Here is a 19,524-nt window from a genome sequence, read left to right as displayed (position 1 = left end):
AAAGATTGACACAAAATGCGTGTAATTGTCACGATAAATTCTTTGCCATCTCTACCCTTTCCCATTTTCCCTTCTACCCTTTAAGAAAGTGTTAAATTGCAGAGAATAGGAACAGTTCACGATAGCGTGCACCGCAAAAATTAATCAAATCAAGTAAAAAATCTAACCAAAATCAGGTTCCAAATCGATGGTTGATACCGATTACATACACTGGATATTTTTGGTGAGCTGTAAATACAAATTTCTGTCTGTCAGGCCATTCGACCACCTGTCTGCTATTGAAGTTTTTGCTTGTGGGTGTTAATATGGGTAACAGTATGCCTAAATTGTACTTGTTTCTTTCAATCTTGAGTTTTGTTAGTATCAGAACTTTATAATGTGGGATTACAGAAATTGAACTCCCAAATGTTAAAGTTGATTGCTACATGTAAAAACTGTACCCTTCGATTTGTACTGAATGCACACATGTACAATGCACGTAGGTCTGTGTGCAATGATGGGGTTGGGGGAAGAGAGGAAAATACATGAGATGATGGGGTACGGGTGGAGTGGAAGATGCATGGGATGATGAGGTGAAGGGCTGGAGTGGAAAATTGATGAGATGAGGGGCTAAAGTGGAAGATGAATGGTGAAATGGGAGTGTAATAGGAGATGGATGGGACAAGATGGGAGGGGGGGTGGAGTAGGAGATGAATGGGATGATGAGATGGAAGGGGGTGGAGGAGGTGGGTGGTTTGATGGTATGGGGATGGAGTAACAGATGAATGGGATGATGAGATGGAAAGGGGTGGAGGAGGAGGGTGGTTTGATGGTATGGGGGTGGATAGGAGATGAATGGGATGATGAGATGGAAGGGGGTGGAGGAGGTGGGTGGTTTGATGGTATGGGGGTGGAGTAACAGATGGATGGGATGATGAGATGGAAGGGGGTGGAGGAAATGGGTGGGTTGATAGTATGGAGGTGGAGTAAGAGATGGATGGGATGATGAGATGGAAGGGAGTGGAGGAGGTGGGTGGTTTGTTGGTATGGGGGTGGATAGGAGATGAATGGGACGATGAGATGGAAGGGGGTGGAGGAAATGGGTGGGTTGATAGTATGGAGGTGGAGTAAGAGATGGATGGGATGATGAGATGGAAGGGGGTGGAGGAGATTGGTGGGTGGGTTACGTACTTGAGAAAAATCAACTAAAATAAACACATAAAATGTGCTTAAATTCTTTAAATTAATAACTTCCAAATATGGATCCAATTAGTGTTGCTCTTTAACTAGACTGTATTTCAATGTATACATGCTTGAAGCCAAGCCTTTTGAAGCATGCTTTAATTGACCTGACAGATACATTAATACAATCGTAGTTTTATAAAAGGCTTGCGGATAAGTATGGACTTGGATGTTAAGGCTAATACTCATGTCAGTAATTCACATTGAAATGAGTACATTAGTTAAAGAAAACATATTTTCCAGCTCGTTTAAACAAAGCAAACAATCTGTACCTGCAATAATGATCATTTACTTCATTCCAAGGGCTACACGCAACACTTTATGAACTGATATTTCATGTTCATTTCCATAATTATATCAGTTAGGCAATTTATTTTGATGGACACAGAATTATAAAAATATTTTAATTAAAACTGAGAGGGAGAAATCTCAAACATCACATGGCTGTGGTAACGTATCTGGCAATCAGCATAAAGCATTTACGTGCAGCGAGTAGCGGGCAGCAACAAAACAAAGCAGCAAACAGCACTATCAGCCAGACAACATGAATTCCAATAACTGTTAAAGTTTCAAAAATGCATCCTAGTAATATTAACGTTCAAGTTTATACGAAGTGCAAATGCTGTATAATGCTAACAAACGCTAACAATTTAAATACAAGGCATATCTTCACAACTGCAAGCAACAGAGTTACTAGCAATCGGCATACTGCATGTATGATAAAATGCCGATTAGTGATACCCTCACCTGTCTTGTTGACAGGAAATATAACACTAAACCCGAAAGTCTTCGGATGTACCATTAAAACGTCATGTATCTGGCGAAAACACTGAAAGCATGTTATAGTCATCAGCATTACTGCCAAATATTACGTATCATGCAATATTTACTTGCACCCGTAATGTTGACTAGAGTTGTGGAACATGCCATTTGAATTAAGATCATGTCTATTTTACGTCTTTCTCTCACCAGATCCATTATTTGAAGAATTGTCTCTTTCTTTATCTCAAAGAATCTCTCTGATTTTCCAACTGGCTCGGGGTTGGTACTTTAATAAGAACGTCTTGAAACGGAACCCATATTTCATCTGAAGGATGGGGCCATTAAACTTACAACCTTGTTACCACGAAAGTTATCTTTGTATCTTGATCTTCTTCATCAACCTCCCAAACCTGCCTATGTACCAGTCATTCAACTACATTGCAGCGACATGGTAATCAATAGCTGGCATGATCACACCGTTCCGCACTTGGCTCTCCTGCTGACTTGGTTGGAACGAAGTAGCATCGGTATTGGCTATTACTTCGATAGGTTCGGTCATCTTCAGGTTTAGAGTTCGTTTCACCCATCCGTTACACCTTTCAGACGCTTCAAGACATTGGTCACAATAACATGAAACACTCCTTGTAAGCAGATGTGTTGTGTCGACGGCAATCACGGCATGTGTCTTCATTGTCCCAGGGATCGGTTGGCAGTCCAGTGTAGGTAACGATCAAGATGCCTTGTTGTACTCCTTAGAATACATTATGTACATGTATGTAATTTCCTCCTCATGCGAAGATGCCCATGAGAAGAAATCATCCGCATCTTGAATGACAACCTTCCCTTGCTTTTCAGCTGCCTGACGTTTCACAGTGCCGCTGATACTGTCACACACACTTTTACCGTGACTACATTCAAAGTAGTTCCAGCAAGCGTTTACGCCCAACAGGTCATTTTGCCAACAGATCATGTTAAATATGAAGCAATTGCGGTACTGAGAAGAGGAGCTGTCGGTTCAGTAATGGATGGTTTCCAAGTTAGGGACCTGAGCTTTGAGAATGAGGAACCAATTTGTTGACAACAGTGATGACAGCCTTTGCACTATGGTCCCAAAGGTCAAACACAAATGCAAAGCGCTTGTGCTGCATCTGACCATCGGCATGGTTGTAGTATGCCTATTCGGGATGTAGGGTTACACTGGTGCTATTCCAGTGGGTGCTCTGGATTTCTTCAGCATTTTGGCATGTGAATTTTTCAGAAAAGTCCATCTGAACTAAAGGATGATTTGCAGGTAGGCACTTTTTCAAATCTGCCAGTGCCGTGTGTTGCTGATGAACTCTCTTGACATGAGCTAGAAAGGCACAGTAATCGCGTTTCATTGTCTCAATAAATTCTGCTCGACTTTTCTGCACCTTCACAACTTGTGTCTTTTTCATCTCGTTTATTTCGACCTTTTACCAGGCCTCATACTCCACTACATCTTCATAGATCTTTGGTAGCAGCTCCTTCATTTGGTCCTCCGTTAGTTTTACAGACTGTTTCAGGGTTTGCTTGCACGTTAATTCCCATGGATCGCAAATAGCTGATTTTTAATGCCATATTTTGATGAGTGATGCATAAGCATGTACTTCTGGAGAGCAACAATGTAAGTTTGACATACACTGGTCTCATTTTGCAGAACTGAGAGAAGGAGAGATGAATATCTTCATTTTTCACTACAAAACTCTGTGTGCAAATTACTGAGGTAGTCATTCAGGATGCGTGCCTGTGTTTTCTCGTTCCCTTGCTTTGTAGCATCTCGTTTGCTAGGCATACATCGGCTGACATCATCTTTCTTGTAGAAGGACACGACTCTGTTGAATAGCAATGTCCATGACCGTCGTCCAATGATTTTAAAGGAGCATCTCCTGATGCCAGCACCTTTGTGAAGTGCACTAAAGAATCTGTACTTCTTCACAACTCTTCCCGAAACCAACTTTATGAACTCCCTCTGTTTATCTTGAACACCTGCTTTTCTATCAGTCTCCTTAATTTGAGACAAAAGTATGTTTGCAAGCTCTTTTTTTTTTCCGAATTGATGTTGGAAAGGCAATCTCAGCAGTAGTTTTGGTTTTAGGTGTCATTTCCGAAATGGGCTCACTAGCAGACGGGACATGTCTTGTCGTACGAGCGAGTCTCTCGTTTCGTTTTTGAACTGTTTTCAAGCACCTTTTCAGTTGCCTATTCTGGTGGGACAACTTGGTCACCTTAGTGTTGGCTTTTCTTAGGGCTTTCAATCTTTTCTTGCCTGTTGTGTTTCTTTGTGGAAAGTTAAATCGCACAAGTAGTGGTGTTGAGGTTCTGGTTGAGCGCGATGTGCTTGGCTGAGTGTCAACTAAACTGGAAACTTCTACTGACTGAATCTCATTGTCAGGGGGAGGTTTTGCCACATTTTGTCCGTTTATATTTTTCTTCCTTTCTTTGTACTTTTGACAGTGTATTTTGCTTTGTTGTTGCCTCTTCTTCAAATCTTTTCTACTCAGCAGCAGGAAGACAATAATGAGATAGCAGTCGTCATTCTCTTTCCAAGAATGTTGGGTCATTTCTTTTCTTTTCTTTCTTTCTCGGTACTCTCTCTGTATCTCAGCCCATGTTTTCCCAATTTTTCTAAAAAAGACGAGAAATGCCGAAAACCAACGTTTCAATTGAATCGGCTGCATGATGAAACAATGAATTCATGGACGACTAGTGATCATGTTTCTAAATTATGAGTAAAGCAGCATAGACGAAAAAGAGATAAAAATATGATCCTAGTGTACATAGTGTCCTACAATGTCCCAGTCCCCCCCCCATCAATCGCCCATACCTCTCCAAACCATCACTGAAGCATCTCTATTGGCCAGAGGTATCTGCATGAACGATACATTTAAATGTACTTTCCATATTCCACATGTAAATGTAGCTCAAAGACACATATTGAAACAGATACGTTACTGAGTTGATCAGATATTTTACCAAACTTAACTCAGCTATTCAACTTAACCAGTTGTGATTTTCAGTCATCAAGATTTCTCACTGAATAAAACTCCTTTTTTTCTAAAATTCTGATCAACAGATTCCACAAAGTAATGATACTATGACAATAAACACTGTGTAATGTTACTCACCGCAAGTTCACAACTCTCCATGAGAATTTGAACACTGAAATTGGCAGTCAGATCACCTCTAAAACATAGCACCCTGGTGTGTTGTGTGTTAAAATGTATAAACATGTGTAGAAAGTGCAGGTATTTATCACGTGTCTCGTTTCCATGCACGTCAGCATACAATTTATACATGTACGTGAATATGTAACAGGTAATGTATCTGATGTAACGTATATGGGTGGCATCTATTATTAAAAAATGCTCATCTTGAAAACCTGCGTAACCATATCTACACATCACGTGCATTAAACAATCATCAACCAGCACAGCCTTCGCTAGTAGGCTGTACAAGGTCTGCTAATGTTACGTTTCTCTAGAGAATACAGTTACATAGGAAACGTGTCTGGTGCGGAACATACATAACACATGGCTTTTTATAAGTTGTTAGTTCTGTATTTCCTTTAAGCCAAATCCATTTACATCTATGTGGTACGAATAATTTCATTTCTGGTCGGCATGATGTTTTAATGTCTTCAGTAGAAATTTAACTACCAGCTGTGAAGATTTTTATCGTTGATTAAAAATGGTAACGTATCTGATAATGAAATTGGCGACGTGCTTTTAGTGAGCTCAAGTAATATTCATGCACCATTTTCCCCCGATTTGCATTTATACATAAATAGCACTTTCTGGGTTAATAATATAGAAGGGTAATAACCAATGGGGGCACGATGAAAGAACGAACGGGGGTTCTACATGACAACTCTGGCTGGCAACATGGGGAAATCACATAAAGTACCAACTTTTGGTCACAATGTCAAAACTTTTCAAAGTGTACAGACCCTCATGTCCAATGGCTTTTCAAACAAAACAAATTTACAAATGCAAGTGTTAAAGACAACTTTTCAACTTTTGAACAATTCAGCGGAGAATGGCCCTGTTTGATAGTATGGGGGTGAAGTAGGAGATGGATGGGGTGATGAGATGAGGGGGGGAGGAGATGGGTGGGATGATGGTACAGGGGCAGACTGGTAGATGAATGGGATGATATTAAGATGGGGGCACCTTGGAAAATGGGTGGGACGATGGTATTTGGGGCAGAGTAGAGGATGAATGGGATGAGGTGGATTAGAAAATGGATGAGATGATGGAATGACGCAGACTAGGATATTTGATGGGATGGGAAGTAGGAGATAAAATGGATGACAGAGTGTACAAGACCTGTGATGTAGCAAGTATAACTAGTGGTATGGTGGGGCTAAAGAGTGTCAGAGTTACAAAAATGAAGTTAGGGTAAGAAAAGTCATACAAATCTTACACAAATGACTCACAAAGGCTACCTGTAAAGTCCGCCAAAATACTTCACTGTTGCTAATACACAGTATTTACTGAGCTGAATCTTCATAAGGATTATTCTTCGGTACCCTTCTATGAATAGAATATGAGTAGTTCTTTATCCTCAAAGGAGCATAATGTGTAAATGACAAATGATGGACTGCACCTTTCAAAATGAATATAATGAAAAGGAGAGCGTTTGTTGTATATGTTGTTGGTTTTTTTTTTTTTACACCAATATTCTTGAAGTAAATATTTAGAGAAAGTGATAATTTGATCTTGTTGATGCTGTCAATGAATTTTTTGAGTACCCACAGACCTACATACCTGTGTTCCATGTCTTTGGAAGGAATCCTGATCTACCATATGATGACTTCTGGGCCTTGCAGGCTGCTGAGACGTCGGTGAGTAAAAAGCGCTGTGTAATATTGAAGAAATGATCCACAGTGCACTGCCCACTGGTACCTGGCAGTCGCAACTTTAGCGGCTCTTCTTTTGTGTTGTTTTTAAACAAAACGTCCACCGTGTAAGATCTATTGGGGTAGAACACATGACAACATAATGCAGTGTGAAACAAAGGTATGCGATGCACAAACACAGACACCAGCCAAGTTGTAGATGCATCAGTCATGAGTCATATCACTAGTTGGTCAGAAGTCTGGTTAGAAGCAGCCCAAAATAAGCAGTGACAAAAGAATGACACTGTCAGGGTTCGTCTTCGTAGCTTATAACTTGATTTGATACAGGATGACGTGTATAAATCAAGATGTCTCTGTGCAGTTTCCACAATTATACAGTAGATGGCAGCTGGTAGATCATGAGTGCAAGACAGACTATATGTGCATGTACATGTACATGTACTTCTTACAACACTTTCCTATAATAGCGTCTAAAGGATTACTTCAGAAACAAAGTTAGTCAGCAGCTTGTTTTAAACTGCCAGTTTCCTCTCCCACATTAGTGTGGGCCAGGTCTCCCTGTGATACTTACCCCTGCTTAGCCTACATATACAAATTTCCTATGTGCCTATTAAAATTTGCTGAAAAGACTTGATTATGCACACTGCCCCTTGACTTTCCACAATGCACTGCGATGTTTGTCCTTCTTTTTGAAGCAGTGAAATTTAAACCACTGGAGCCAAAGTGGGGAAGGGCAGGTGGGAGCGGCTGGGCAGGGGTAAGTATCACTAGGAGACCTGACCCACACTAATGTGGGAGAGGAGTCTCTTGCGTTCACTTACCCCTGCCCAGCCTACATACCCAGAGTGGCACTTTACCCTGGAGGTGGGTCAGTGACGGGAGTGTAGTTATTAATAGAACATAGGTGGGCGTCACCCCAGCGAACACTCAGCGGAAGAAAAAATCCTTAGGTTGAAGAATCCACTGTCCATCCCAGAACAGTGCTGGACATTGTCCAGACCGCCACAGGCTGTTACGTTCTACAGAACATCCTTCAAGTAGCCTCGGTGAAGTTGGAGGGAGATCTCCAGCAAGCCGCCTGGCAGATTTCCGCTAGAGGAGCTCCTCTGAAGTATGACCAGGATGCAGAGGCGGCCTGATCATCGTGGGCTCTGATGTGAGATCTGGTCGTCTCGTCATGTTGTGCCAGCCAGTCTCGGTTTGCAAAGACAATGGCCGAGACCATCCATCGGGCAATAGTGTCCTTTGATGCCTGGGTGTCGTAGTGATGAAGAACCGGGATTCTCGGCGACGCTTGGTCCTCGCAAGATACCACTTGAGAGTCCGAACCGGACACCATCTCTTGTCAGAGTCATCTCCCGAAAGTGTCAGGAACGAATATGTCTGGAAGTCGGAAGGTAAGCGTCTGGTTTTTCATCAAAAACTCAATGGCTGGGATAAGGCGAAACCCGTGCGGCTCCCAGCAGATGTGACCCTTGGCAATCAATAGTTAATAATTCGCTACTGCATCTTGATGTAACGACCTCAAGGAGGAACGCCAGTTTGATGCTGAGATAGAGATCAGATGCATCAGAAAGAGGTCCAAATGGGGGACCGGCAAGAACACGTAAGATGCTTCCAAGGTCCCAGGATAGAATGAGGTGTTTGACGTGGGGACGCATGACAAACATTTCTCAAAGGAGATGGTGGATGGCAGCATTGTCAGAGACTGTCAATCCATCGCTGAAGCCCGAATAAACAGCTGCCAAGGCCGACTGGTATTTGCGGATGGTGGCAATCTGGAGAATTGTGTGATACAGATACATGAAGAAAGCTATGACGGAACTCACAGGAGCTTCTGTAGGAGAAACACTGTGTCACACAGGCTCAATAAGTTGGGTGATAAATTGAAGAGAGACTATTACAATAAGATCATTTACAGAAATATGCAGAATGCCAAGAAAATGCAGTCTGCAAATTAAAGATGTGTTGCCAGGTACTAAATCTGTACTGAATTTTGTTAGTTAAAACGAGCAACAGAAAGTCGATATGGCTAACCGTTTTAATAAACAGCTTGCTGATGTGGGAATAGCTCACGATAACTTGTTTAAATAGGGTTGTGATTTCACTGTTGACAGTAGTAATACGATTGATCAAAGGTTTGTTTTTAGCACAGTATCTTCATATAAAGTACTCAAGTTATTGCAAAAAATTCCTATTGGAAAAGCTTATGGTTTGGATGGTATTTATAGCCACTTTTTGAAAGCTGGGGCAACAGTTTTAGCTGAACCCTTGGCTTATATTTTTCAATTAAGCTTGTCAAGTGCAGTTGTTCTGGATGACTGGAAACTGGCCAAAGTATTAAACTCCCATTCATAAAGGTGGCAGTACACTGGATTGCAATAATTATCGCCGAAATTCTATTATTTCAATTGTCATGAAGATCTTTGAACAAGTAGTTTACAACCAGCTTTCTCATTTCTTACTTGACAATAATGGTTTAGCTTTTCAACAGTCTGGTTTTAGACGCCGCCAATCAACTACCACTACTTTAATCAATGTTTCTGATTTTATGTTAAAAGCTCTTGATTCTGGCATGTTAACAGGGGCTGTTTTTAAGGATCTGCGTAAAGCTTTCGATACAATTTTTTCAATTATTCTATTTTACTCAAAAAAAATGAAATCCATGGGCCTGGATGGAGTGGAACTTCCTTGGTTCACCTCCTACCTTTCTATGACAAAACAGGTCCCAAAATTGGTGATGTCACTTCTGATACACAACTTGTTCAATTTGGAGTTCCACGAGGCACTATAGGTCTGTTGCTTTTTCTTATTTATGTTAATGATTTACCTACTGTGATTCAGCATTCCAAGGTTGTCCTTTATGCTAAATATTTGCCTGTAAGGACACTTACAATGTAACTTTCTTGCCAAATCACTTATTTTTACTCAACTTGACTACTGTGACCCTGTGTGGTGTAATGCAGCCAATACCTTAGTGCAACATCTCAATGTTTTGTTCAATCGAACAAGAAGGGTCATCTCGAAGGTTCCACCAAGAACACCTCGTGATTTGTTTATAACAAGTTGGGATGGGATAGCTTACATGCCAGACATGTACGCCATCTTAATATAATGGTTTATAAATGCTTAATTTGCCTTGATCCAGATTACCTTAGCACTTTATTTCTTACGTGAGCGATCAACGCTCTGATCGTACAAGGCATTGTGTGGAGGATAATCTTTGTCTCCCTCACCCAAGGACAGAGTTTGGGAAGAGAACATTCCAATTTCAAGGCATGAAGGCTTGGAACAAACTGTCAGTGGCGTTAAAGCACCCCATCCCAACAAGTTTAAGTATTTTTAAGAATCAGCTCCCTTGAATGTTTTATCGTAATATTCATAATTGATACTCTGCTTACTTTTTATTTCTAGGTTTCTTTCTTCATATTATTTTAATTATTCTTTGTATTTTATCTATAGACATGTAGTTTCATCTGCTTCAATTTTAGCTCTCTTGTTATTTCTTTTCTTATGACTGTCCACTGGGACTCATGGGAAAACAGTTTTTTTTTACGAACTGAATGAGTTACCCAGTATTAATAAGAAATAAATAAATAGATAAGAAATCACTCTTTATTTCGTAAACAGAAATCAAGTCAATTCACAAATGCAAAAGGTACAAGAACTCTACACTCCGAAAATGCCATAAAAGACACATCCGTAAACGATAGGTGCTGAAAAAAGGAGGACGAATACAGGGGCAGAATCGCAGTGCATTGTGGAGGGTCAAGCGGCAGTATGCGTAATCAAGTCTTTTCAGTAAATTGTGATAGGCACATGGGAAATTTGCATATGTAAACTGGGCAGGGGAATGTAAACGCAGGAGACTGCAGTATTTCCCAGAATGCTTTTGGAGCCTGCATGCATTCCTAACTACCCACATCGTACACAGCAGAGGGAAGGGCTCATTTCTAGGGGTTGCATGATGAATTTTTTTCAAGGCCCTCACCTGCTGCACAGGTCCACATTTCTGTATGTGTATGAAAAATGTACACAAATTGAGGCAGATAAAGGGTCATAGATATTTTACTGGGAACATAATTTATGCAAATCTCTACTCCTCCTAAATGTAGGAAAACTGTTTGAACTCCTTCACTCTCATTGAAATTTAAAATTATCAATGCTTTTCTGACAAATGAGGGAGCTATTAATGGGATGATGTCAATACAGGAAGATACGTGTACCAACCAAAATTGGCTTACTGAAAATATTTATATGAAAACTTTGTTGAGAAGCCTCCTGTTACTGGTAACACAGAATTACTGGAGTACATGATTATTTTAACCCCTTGACAGTGGGAATTTCTTGCCGAAAACCGACTCCAAGAATTTCAGCCTTGCTTGGCCACGAAGGCTACCTGCCGAACCACAAATTCTCTGTTTGTGGCCCTGCGTGCTCTGCACGCTTTGAATTACACGGTGAAAAGGCTGATTGTGTCGGACCATAATTATACGTAAACATTGTCATGTTCACATGTGCATAAACACGTGTTGGTTTGTCGTTTTTCTATTTTGACATTTTTCTATTTTTGTCACAGCATGACAACTAAATATCGCTAGACATGAAATAAACCCGGTCTTACTTATCTCCTTCCTGGTACAGTTCAATCAAAAGACAGCTCGCTGTAGGAGGCATGAGATTGTTGAATACATTCAGACATCGGAGCGCCCATGCCACATTATCATCATGCTGAAATGATAAAAGCAAAAACCCATTTCTAACAGCTACTAAGGTGCACTGCATACAGTACAGAAGAAATGAGATAGAAAGACTGGAGTGAAGGCAAGATAATTTTCCAAATCCTGAACCTGGGTTTGTCTTCATCTAAAACTTCAGAATTGTTTTTGAAATGTATACTATAAAACAACTGACAAAACTCTAAACTTCTGGGCCAAAAAATGGACCTCCATTGATTTCCTCCCCCATAATTGATTGTGTGGGTCGGGGTCTACAAGAGAATACCTACCCAAACAGTCACTACATATGCAAATTTCCCATGCACGCATCGCCATTCGCTGAACAAGACTTTATCATCCGAGATGCCCTATGACCTCCCACTATGCACTGCGCTCTTGCCGCCATGACCGTCCTTCTTTTCGAAAGCGACTAAAGTCGTAGCCTAGAGGGGAGGACGGGCGGGAGAGGACTGTTTGGGTAGGTATTTTCTAGTACACCCGACCCACACAATCAATGTGGGGGAGGAGTCTACGGCGCTCTACCTACCCAAACAGTCACTACATATAAAGAGTGGCACTGTTACTGGTGGTGGGTTGGCTACTGAGCATGCAACAGCCAAAGAGATAATAGCCCTTTGTAACCAACTGGCAGAAAAATGTAATAATATTAGTGAGAGGTTCTCATGATACATGTAAGTAAAAATATAACCCTAGTGGGATTCCTCATGAGCTTCGTTGTCTGTCCTTGTTGCCGGAGTTCATGCTACAAGGAGTAAAACCGTCCAGCCATGTACAGAGTCATTACGCAGGACGTCCCTCAGGTAGCAGGATATGAAGGTAGAGGGAGACTTCCAGCATGCAGCTTTACATATGTCTGCAATGGGAACACCCCGAAAGTAAGACCATGAAGTAGAAACTGCTCTAACCTCATGAGCCCTGATGTAGTGATTACCTTGCTCATCAGGTTGTGAAGGCCAATCAAGGTTAGCAAACTTGATGGCTGCAACCGTCCAGCGGGCTATCATGTCTCTTGCTGCTGGGCAATATGGGCTCGTGGAGGTGATGAACAGTTGAGTCATCAATCCTCTGAGACCCTTAGTCTTGGCCAACTACCCATTTCAAGGTACGAACTGGACACCAGAGTTTATCAGCATCATTCCCAGAATGCCAGGAAATCGTAGGCACAAAGATATCCAGGGGCTCGAAGGACGGAGTTTTGTTCTTGGTTACAAAACCAACAGCGGGGATGAGGCGGACTAAGTGAGGCTCCCAGCGCAGATGACTGTCGGCTACTGAGAGCGCTTGTAATTCACAGCCTCTTCTAGATGTGACTGCCACAAGGAGGAAGGCCAGCTTAGGTGCGACATCCACATTATTTTTATAAGCGCGGCGCGGTCAGCCGGCCTGCGCTGCACATGCACGCACAGCAGCCTCCCACAGCCCGCCGATATGCGGTGCAATGCGGCACTGGTAGAAAGCATGCACAACAATGGTTCACTGCAGAACGAATTTTATGACACACACTGACCGCTGCAGCGTGCTGTCACTGATTTGCCTTTTTTATTGGAGACAAATTCTGCACAAAGCCGAAACACAGGAAAGAAAAAAAAAACAGTTTACTATTGACTCATCGTTTTGGAAAAGTCACAAAGCTTGTTGGGGGACCTGTGGTGTGGACCTGCAGCTGATCCTAACAGTAACACACCTGCCTTTAAGAATCTATTACAAAGTACATGTAGGCCTATCCTGTATCTACCGTAATTTTTGGACTGTAAGCAGCACCTTTATATGTATGATTCTCACACTGAAAAATATCCCTGGAGCTTATACTCTGGGCCGCTCACAATATTTCAAGAATGAAATCTGTAACGCTGTACCGTGCCGTGCCATGCTTCTGCACCTCCCATCATACCTCCATGCTCTCATACAGCCCGTGCCGCCAGCTGGCTAGCCGGCCATACACGCAAGCGGTACGGTTTCACGCTCTCCGAAAACAAGTCGTTCATGTTTTCATTGGTTGCCATTTACAACTAGCCTACTCACGTGTTGGAAATAAAGGAAACCAGCGCAGAGAGACATAATAGACTTGTAAATTTACCCAAGTTTGTGCCGTTTCACACCACTCAATTCGGGTTGCGCGTCTGTTTGTTTCTGTTATTTACAGCTGTGTAATCCGTATTATTTATCTTTACTGGTCAGTTGGTAACTGTTCCAAAAATTAGAACAAAAGAACTACTCCACAGCCCACCCAGCGAGGACTGTAATCCACCCTGCAATAATTGGTAATTTCTAGGACTTGGGGAAGTTTAGGTTGAACAGGAACAATTGTTCGCGATTGCACACATTGGGTCGTATCAATGAATAAAAACTAGCAAATGCTATGAAGTTCAAGCAATCAGCAAAAGCATTTCATGAGAAGTAAAACGATTAAGAATATGAATGAAATGTTTCGTTTACTATTCAGCATCTACTAGTGAAAATATCAGCAAATGCTTTACCCTTGTGGCTGACTACACAGCCGAATGGTTTTACACAAGAGGGCTTCCGTTGTCTGGGAAAAAAATTAAAACTTCTATCTTTGTAGGAAGACTTGGGGGCAGATACATTGATCGTAAATCCTCAGCCAATTACTAAGTTGATACTTTGTAAGTAAAGCAGCCATTGGTAGGATACACTTGCGCAGTCCCAGAGTTATGCCACTGTTGCCAAGAAATAGTATCACCATTGCAACAACTTCCCCTCCGTTATCTCTCTCTTTTTTGGAAAGTCCTATGTCATCAACAACAGCACACCGGCATACACTCGGATAACCACAAATGCATGGTTGTTAAGCTACTTACTGTACATGCATTAAAAACTCACTTCTTGGACGGACACAGAGCTGACATGCGGCGGCTTTTATTTGGGGGGGTTGGTCAAACGGTTAAATGGCAAATTAAAAAGTTGCTAAACATTTAGCAAATTAAACATTAATTCTGACCCTTAAAATCTGTGAAGCACAAGTATCGTTGAACTGTTTTTTTAAATTTGCAAAGGCAGGAATATTCTTTTTGCTGGAGGTGCTCAAAATTAAAGAAATGTTTTTGCCTAGATCTCAGTGACAGAACTCTGAAATGGTAGAATAAATTTGTGAAGGTGATAATAATCTCTGATAGGGAGGGATACAACCTGGAATGGAAATAATGTGATTGGCAGGGCTCAAAACCCTTCCCCTAATTCTAGTGCGAAGAGTGCTGACATCGTATTGAAGGACTAATGTTTTTTTCTTTAAGTTCAGTATTGGCAGGCTCCACATATCGAAAGAAAATAATAGCGCGATCGGCAAACCTCACAGGCTGGAAAGATGCTTCTACTCGATAAGAAACACCTCTCAAAACATTATTTAATGTATATTTTTTGTTGATAAGAAGCAAAGTATTGCTTTGTGGAATGCAGTGCTTAAGTGCTCTACTTCAGAGAATTAAAAAGAAATGTCTTAAGCAGAAGAGTGGCCCAACATTTAATTTTCCCCGCCGTTCGCCAAGAATTTTATTTCCTATCCATGGACGGTTGTTCAAACACAATTCTTGTTTTGGGGCCTTCATATTTTCTTTGCACAGGTTTTGTGCCACCATGAGGGCCACAACATCTTACTGTGTGCACAGACCGTGATGAGTCTTTAGTTTGAGGAACGCGAGGGCCGTTCTCACACACGCAAAGTAAAGGTAGCTTTAACAAAAGAATGAACATAGCAATAACTAGGGTACAATAGGCAGTTTATAATGAGCTCCAGCCTAGAATTTTGTGCTGCGCTGCGCCAAATCCACGGGGGAAATTAGAGGGGCAAAAGAAGTGCTGTCAAGAGCTGCGGTGGACTGTGGCTTGCCTATAAAGCATAATATGGATGTCTTGCCTTAGTACTAGTGTGTAGGAGGGATGCGTTATTCAAGGGTTCAAAGGGTGGACCAGCCAGCATCCAGAGACCCTTATTTAAGTCCCAAGATGCAACTAACTTCTTCGTAGGGGGACGTTCTATGAATATTCCACGGAGGAGGTGGTGCAGTATCAGGTTGGTGGAGATATCAGAGCCATCCTCAAATCCAGTGTGGATGGCAGCCAGGGCTGACCTATAATTACGAATCGTAGAAACCTGGAGTCCAGACTCGAATAAGTGTAACAGGAAATCAGCAACGGCATTCAGAGGAGCATCAGTTGGAGCCAGAGTCTGTTCTTCACACCACCTAGTGAAATGGCGTATTCTGCCATGGCTGCAGTGTGGCAAGAAAGTTCCGCCGAGCGGAAGAATCATTGAACAATGTCCAACAAGTTAAGTGCAGATCCCTTGGAACTGGATGAAAGATGCCAGAGTTGAGCTGGTGAAGGATGCCTGGTCTGTTGGGAAGGACTAGAGGACGACGGACTAGGATCCTCGTCAGTCTGGGGAACCATGGTTGGTGAGGCCAGAATGGAGTGATTAGGAGTATCCGACAATGTTCACGCTCGACCTTGGAGAGTACCGTCGGGATCAGGGAGATAGGTGGAAAGGCATATCCCAGGATGCCCGACCAGTTGATCTGCAGGGAGTCCGAGGCCCAGGCTTGGGGGTGCGGAGATCCCGTGCAGAAGGTCGGAAGTTGGGCGTTGGAGGGAGAGGCAAAAAGATCGATGTGAGGCCTCTCCAGCATCATGAAAAGGGTTTTGACGACCCCTGGACGAAGAGTCCATTCTGTCAGGAGTATCTTGCCGAGGGAGAGAGCATCTGCCAACATGTTGTCAGGGCCAGCGATGTGGAAGGCCTGCAGATTGATTGCATGTTCTCTTGCCCACTGCAGGATCTCCCAAGTGAGGACACACAACTTGTGGGATCAAGTGCCGCCCTGGTGGTTGATGTACGCCACGGCTGTAGAAGTGTCCAAACGAACCAGGACATTCTTTCCCCTGACGCATGGTAGGAAGCATTGCAGAGCGTGGAATATTGCTTGCAGCTCCAAAACGTTGATGTGATTCACCCGGAAAACAGGTGGCCAAGATCCCGAGATCTAGTGAGGATGGAAGGAAGGCTCCCCGCCGTGAGATGACGTATCGGTTGTTATTATCACGGCCGGTTTTGGTCGAAGGAATGGCAGACTGGCGGTTAAGTGACTTCCTTCTAGCCACCAAAGCAGATGACGTCGAACGTCCTCCAATACGGGAACCACATGACTGAAAGGATCCCATTTGGGTCGATAACAGGAAACCAGGTGAAGCTGAAGGGGTCTCGTGCAAAGCCTGCACCAAGGTACCAGGTCGACCATACTTGCCATCAGCCCAAGGAGACGAAGCCTCGCACCGGCCAGGGGGACTGAGCTGAGCAAAAAAGGGATACACATTGCCGAAGATTGGCGATGCGATTGGCTGTCGGGGCAATGATACCTCTGCGGAGATTGAGTTCTGCTCCAAGGTGAGCCAAGGCGAGAGAAAGGTCGTAGGTTAGACGAGTTGATGCTATTGTCTCTTCTAGGGTGTGACCCATGATTAGCGAATCGTCCAGGTACTAGAAAATGAGCATGTCCTGCTGGCGTAGATGGGCAGCAATGGTCTTCGTGACTCGAGTGAAAACCCTGGGAGATGTTGAAAGACCGAACGGTAGGGCCCGGAATTCATAGACTTGACTTTTGTACATGAAGCGGAGAAACTTCCGGTCTGTCTTGTGGATGGCGGCGAAGTAGTCCTCTGGGTTCTGCGGTGCCCGGCAAGTTCTTTCTGGAGGCACCTTGGATTGGAGAAACATCAGGCAGTCCTGACCCAGTGGAGCACAGGGAACCTGTCCCAATGTCATTGGTATGAGGCCAGCTAGTTCTCGGGTCGGCTGGCGCTACCGAGGATGTGGCCTTGCATGTAGCAGAGCTACAGCAGCCGGAAGCTGTTGCGAGTGGTGGGGGAAGAGGAGCCCTATTGGTATGCTGGATTACGGAAAACTCGAAAAATTCAAAGATGTCTAAAAGACACATCCATTGCGATATGGCGCTGAGAAAAGAAGGACGATTATGGCGGCGAGACCGAAGTGCATAATGGGAGGTCATAGGGCATCTCAGATGATAAAGTCTTATTCTGCGAATGGCCATATGCGCATGGGAAATTGGCATATGTAGTGACTGTTTGGGTAGGTAGAGCACAGTAGACCAGGAGGTCTCGGGGTGGGGGAGGGGGATTTAAAAAGCTGAAGGCCCACTACAAAGACTGAGCCATGATTTGCAAAAATCTTGAAGACAGGCTAAGATTGGCACATACAGAGATATGGTGAGAGAAAAGGTGAGAACGACTGTGAGAGAGACAATTCAGTGGAATTGGAATGAAAGATTGGAGTGGTATGTGGAGAAATATGTGAACAACACACCTTGTTTCTAAGTCACAGTTGAATATTTGCCAACTGGTGGTTGATAATTAATACAAAGACAAAAGAATATTCACCAAATGAATCCAAAATCTCAATTTTGACTACAGCTCCTAAACACCGATTGAAAATTTCCCAGGACCTAGGCTACCCATGCAAGCTGGCAGCCTATATTTGCAAAGCAAAAGAAAGGTCTGTACATGTTGAGAAGCTTCAAAGGTGTGATATAAGGTCAGGTCATCAGTAATGCCCTCTATATTTGAAGTATCCAGAGTATGTGCAATAATCACATGCCCACATTCGTCTGTTTATAGCCTTATAACTATAATTTTATAAAACCCTTCGTCAACAATGAGTATTCACATTTCCCTGACACAAAAAGTACATCTTACAGAAGTGAGCAACAGAATGCCCAAGTTCTGGTTTCTTGATGGAGGTAAACAATTGCATTTTAGAAACACTAACTTTTGTAAACTCTTAAAGTTTGAATGCCAAGGGAAAACAAAAATAAACGAACGGAGAGAGCTGACTTACAGCGCTGTACATGTACATCTTTGTAGAATCTGTCCCTGCTATTTTATCCTTGAGGTGGGTGACGATTTCACTAACAAAACCACCTGTGCGATGGAATGCATATGAGGCAACAGCATGAATTAGTGAACTAACTGTGGTACGGTTTGAGCAGAAATGAATTCAGACTGGGTCCTCGATTTGGTCTCTGTTGTCTTCAGCAGTAACCACAGGGCTTGGCATCAAAATCAAAGGGTCAATATGGTCAACTGTGGCCCAGGGCCCAGTTGTTGGTAGAAGCAAAGAAAACACATGCTTGGAAACAGGTGGATTACTGGCCAAAAGATCACACATCAAGCACTTCTTGTGAAAGAGCTGATTTTTGCTGACACAAACTTACTACCAATCAAGCTTGACTGGCCAATGCCGGCTTTGCTCGAGCAAAGCTTGATAAGACTCAGGCTGTGGTCTTTCTCTTACCCTGTCATGAATTACTGACCCAATTTGTGGTTTACATGAGCTAAGTTCAATGAAATGTAGACTGTCGTCTTTCGCTGACCTGATTAGGAATGAATGAGTGATTGGTGGTCTATCTGTGGAATTTCAGTGAAATTTTGACCCCTATCTAGTGAAGAATGAGGGACCAATCTCTCTACCTTTGCAAAGAAACTATATGAAAAATGTTCCCAGGCTTTCTCTTACCCAACTGAGGATGATGGACCACTTTGTAGCTTTATACAATGTACACGTACCTGAGCAAAGTCTGAAGTATTCATCACTTAGTTGAGCCTCGCTGCTATAGGAAAAATCCTGTAGAGGTAGCAACCTGTTAAGGACTTTTTTGGTTGCCCAGAGTGGTAACGTCCGACCATCAGCAAGCTGTAATGCATGAACAAAGAGGCTGTAGATTCCTGGGTGAAATGAAATGATTGACCCAGATACAAAACAGTGACTCATTCCTACTTTGATTTGTGCATGTGATATTTTACTGATAACTTTCTTGTCTGGTGTCACAAAATTGAAACGCAACACATAGTCAACAGCTCCTACAAGCTGACGTAAGAAAGCCAAAGGATCTTTAT

The 19,524-nt window shown here is 42.7% G+C and overlaps 1 protein-coding gene and 1 pseudogene across 2 annotated transcripts in view; both read right to left on the bottom strand.

The window, feature by feature from the left end:
• LOC110988281 (prostatic acid phosphatase-like) overlaps positions 1 to 19,524 on the bottom strand; it is a 55,709-nt gene that overhangs the window by 13,685 nt on the left and 22,500 nt on the right. For both annotated transcript variants that reach the window (XM_022251641.2, XM_022251642.2), the window contains exons 6-9: positions 19,195 to 19,321; positions 18,467 to 18,549; positions 11,487 to 11,593; positions 6,771 to 6,976 (exon numbers count right to left, since the gene is read on the bottom strand). In XM_022251641.2, the coding sequence (XP_022107333.2) occupies positions 6,771 to 6,976; positions 11,487 to 11,593; positions 18,467 to 18,549; positions 19,195 to 19,321 (523 nt within the window). The remainder of the gene's footprint in view (positions 1 to 6,770; positions 6,977 to 11,486; positions 11,594 to 18,466; positions 18,550 to 19,194; positions 19,322 to 19,524) is intronic.
• On the bottom strand, positions 2 to 6,764 carry LOC147799632 (uncharacterized; annotated as a pseudogene).

The sequence above is a fragment of the Acanthaster planci genome, linkage group LG03 (assembly GCF_054643075.1).
Source record: "Acanthaster planci isolate LZ-2023a linkage group LG03, COTS_SCS, whole genome shotgun sequence".
NCBI classification, from domain to species: Eukaryota; Metazoa; Echinodermata; class Asteroidea; order Valvatida; family Acanthasteridae; genus Acanthaster; species Acanthaster planci.
The sequence above is the reverse complement of the archived record's forward strand: the minus strand, read 5'-3'. Positions and strand labels throughout refer to the sequence as shown.